The 1,614-nt window shown below is 39.7% G+C and overlaps 1 protein-coding gene across 1 annotated transcript; it reads left to right on the forward strand.

The window, feature by feature from the left end:
* Positions 1-752: 752 nt before the first annotated feature.
* Positions 753-1,524, forward strand: SARC_15705 (hypothetical protein; the record flags this gene model as incomplete). The annotated part of the gene is made up of 2 exons (XM_014290178.1): positions 753-975; positions 1,452-1,524. Coding segments are annotated over 2 exons (296 nt in total), but the record flags the coding sequence as incomplete, so codon positions are not given.
* Positions 1,525-1,614: the final 90 nt, after the last annotated feature.

A 1,614-nucleotide genomic window follows, 5' to 3' on the forward strand; every position in this document is an offset into this window, starting at 1 on the left:
AATATGTTGTCGTTGTTGTTATGAGTTATGTGTATGTGATTATGCATAAATATGTTGTTGTTGTTATGGGTTATGTGTGTGATTATACATAAATATGTTGTTGTTGTTGTTATGAGTTTTGTCTGTGTGATTATGCATAAGTATGTTGTTGTTGTTGTTATGAGTTATGTGTGTGTGATTATAAATAAATATGTTGTTGTTGCTATGAGTTGTGTGTGTGATTATGCATAAATATGTTGTTGTTGTTGTTATGATTTATGTGTGTGTGATTGTGCATAAGTATGTTGTTGTTGTTATGAGTTATGTGTGTGAAATTATGCACAAGTATGTTGTTGTTGTTGTTATGAGTTATGTGTGTGTGTGATTATGCATAAATATGTTGTTGTTGTTTGAGTTGTGTGTGTAGTTATACATAGGCATGTTGTTGTTGTTGTTGGACATGAGCTAGTCTTTGGGTTATGTGTGTGTATGTATGTATAAGTATGTTTTTATTTATTGGGTGGAGCACCACTGCATAGCTAATACTAAACCTAACCCTAAACTCTAAACCTTACTCTCCTGCTATCTCAGAAATCAATGTTTCTATATAGGAAGCACGAGTTGAAGCATCCTGCATTATATTATTTTGTGTATCCGTGGTGGAGTGTACCTAGACGTAATCATGGGCCTGAATAAAGCCTCACACAACCGCAGTTACATATAACGTCAGGTGGCACATTATCCCGGGTCCCAAGTCTGTCCATGACTCATCGATGACTCATCCCATACTTTTTTTATACCTACCTACAGATGCGCCAGACCAAACCGAAACCGAGCACCTGCGCGCCAACGCCATCATCGGGCTGATGGGTGTGTACAAGAGTGTGTTGCGAAAGGGAGACCACGACGCAGCGATCATTGCGCAGAGGAACAAATTTAGAAACGGCACAAGTGATGGGGAGAACGCCCTCACAGCCACCGGTGGTACGATCCAAGGTGTGTGTTGGGGGGTGGGGGGTAGTGGTGTGTGGATGGGTGTGTGGGTTGTATGTATGTGTGTATGTGATTGTATAGAGAGAGGTTACTGTATACAAACATACACTTGTTTCATTTGTTGATGTATTTGTTCAGGGGCTGTGCTGGTATATATTATTACAACGCTACATATGCGAACGCAGCAGCTAGCAACGCGAATTGTGTGTAGGGTTTGTATGCGCTCATGTGGGCTTTACATGAATGTTTGGTTGTATATTACACGTTTTTAATATTACATTTGCATATGAATAGTTTGTATAATGTATACCTCTAAACAAGTTAATGTTATGATATACATTCCTAAATAAGATAACGTTATGATGTACATTCCTAAACAAGTTATTGCTGTAATGTACACCCCTGAATAGGTGAACGCTATGATGTACATCCTTAAACAAGTTGTTGCTGAAGTCTCATGTCTTCTCATTCGGATACAGAGCCTATGCTGACAGAAGGCGAAAGGAGAGCGGAAATGGTCTTCAAGTTGTTTTCCTTGCCTTTCCGCGACAGGTGAGTGGTACATTGCAAGTGTTATAGATCAAAACCTTACACATACACATACACGCACACACACATACACGCACGCACACACATGCACGC

Source organism: Sphaeroforma arctica (assembly GCF_001186125.1).
Source record: "Sphaeroforma arctica JP610 unplaced genomic scaffold supercont1.6591, whole genome shotgun sequence".
NCBI classification, from domain to species: Eukaryota; class Ichthyosporea; order Ichthyophonida; genus Sphaeroforma; species Sphaeroforma arctica.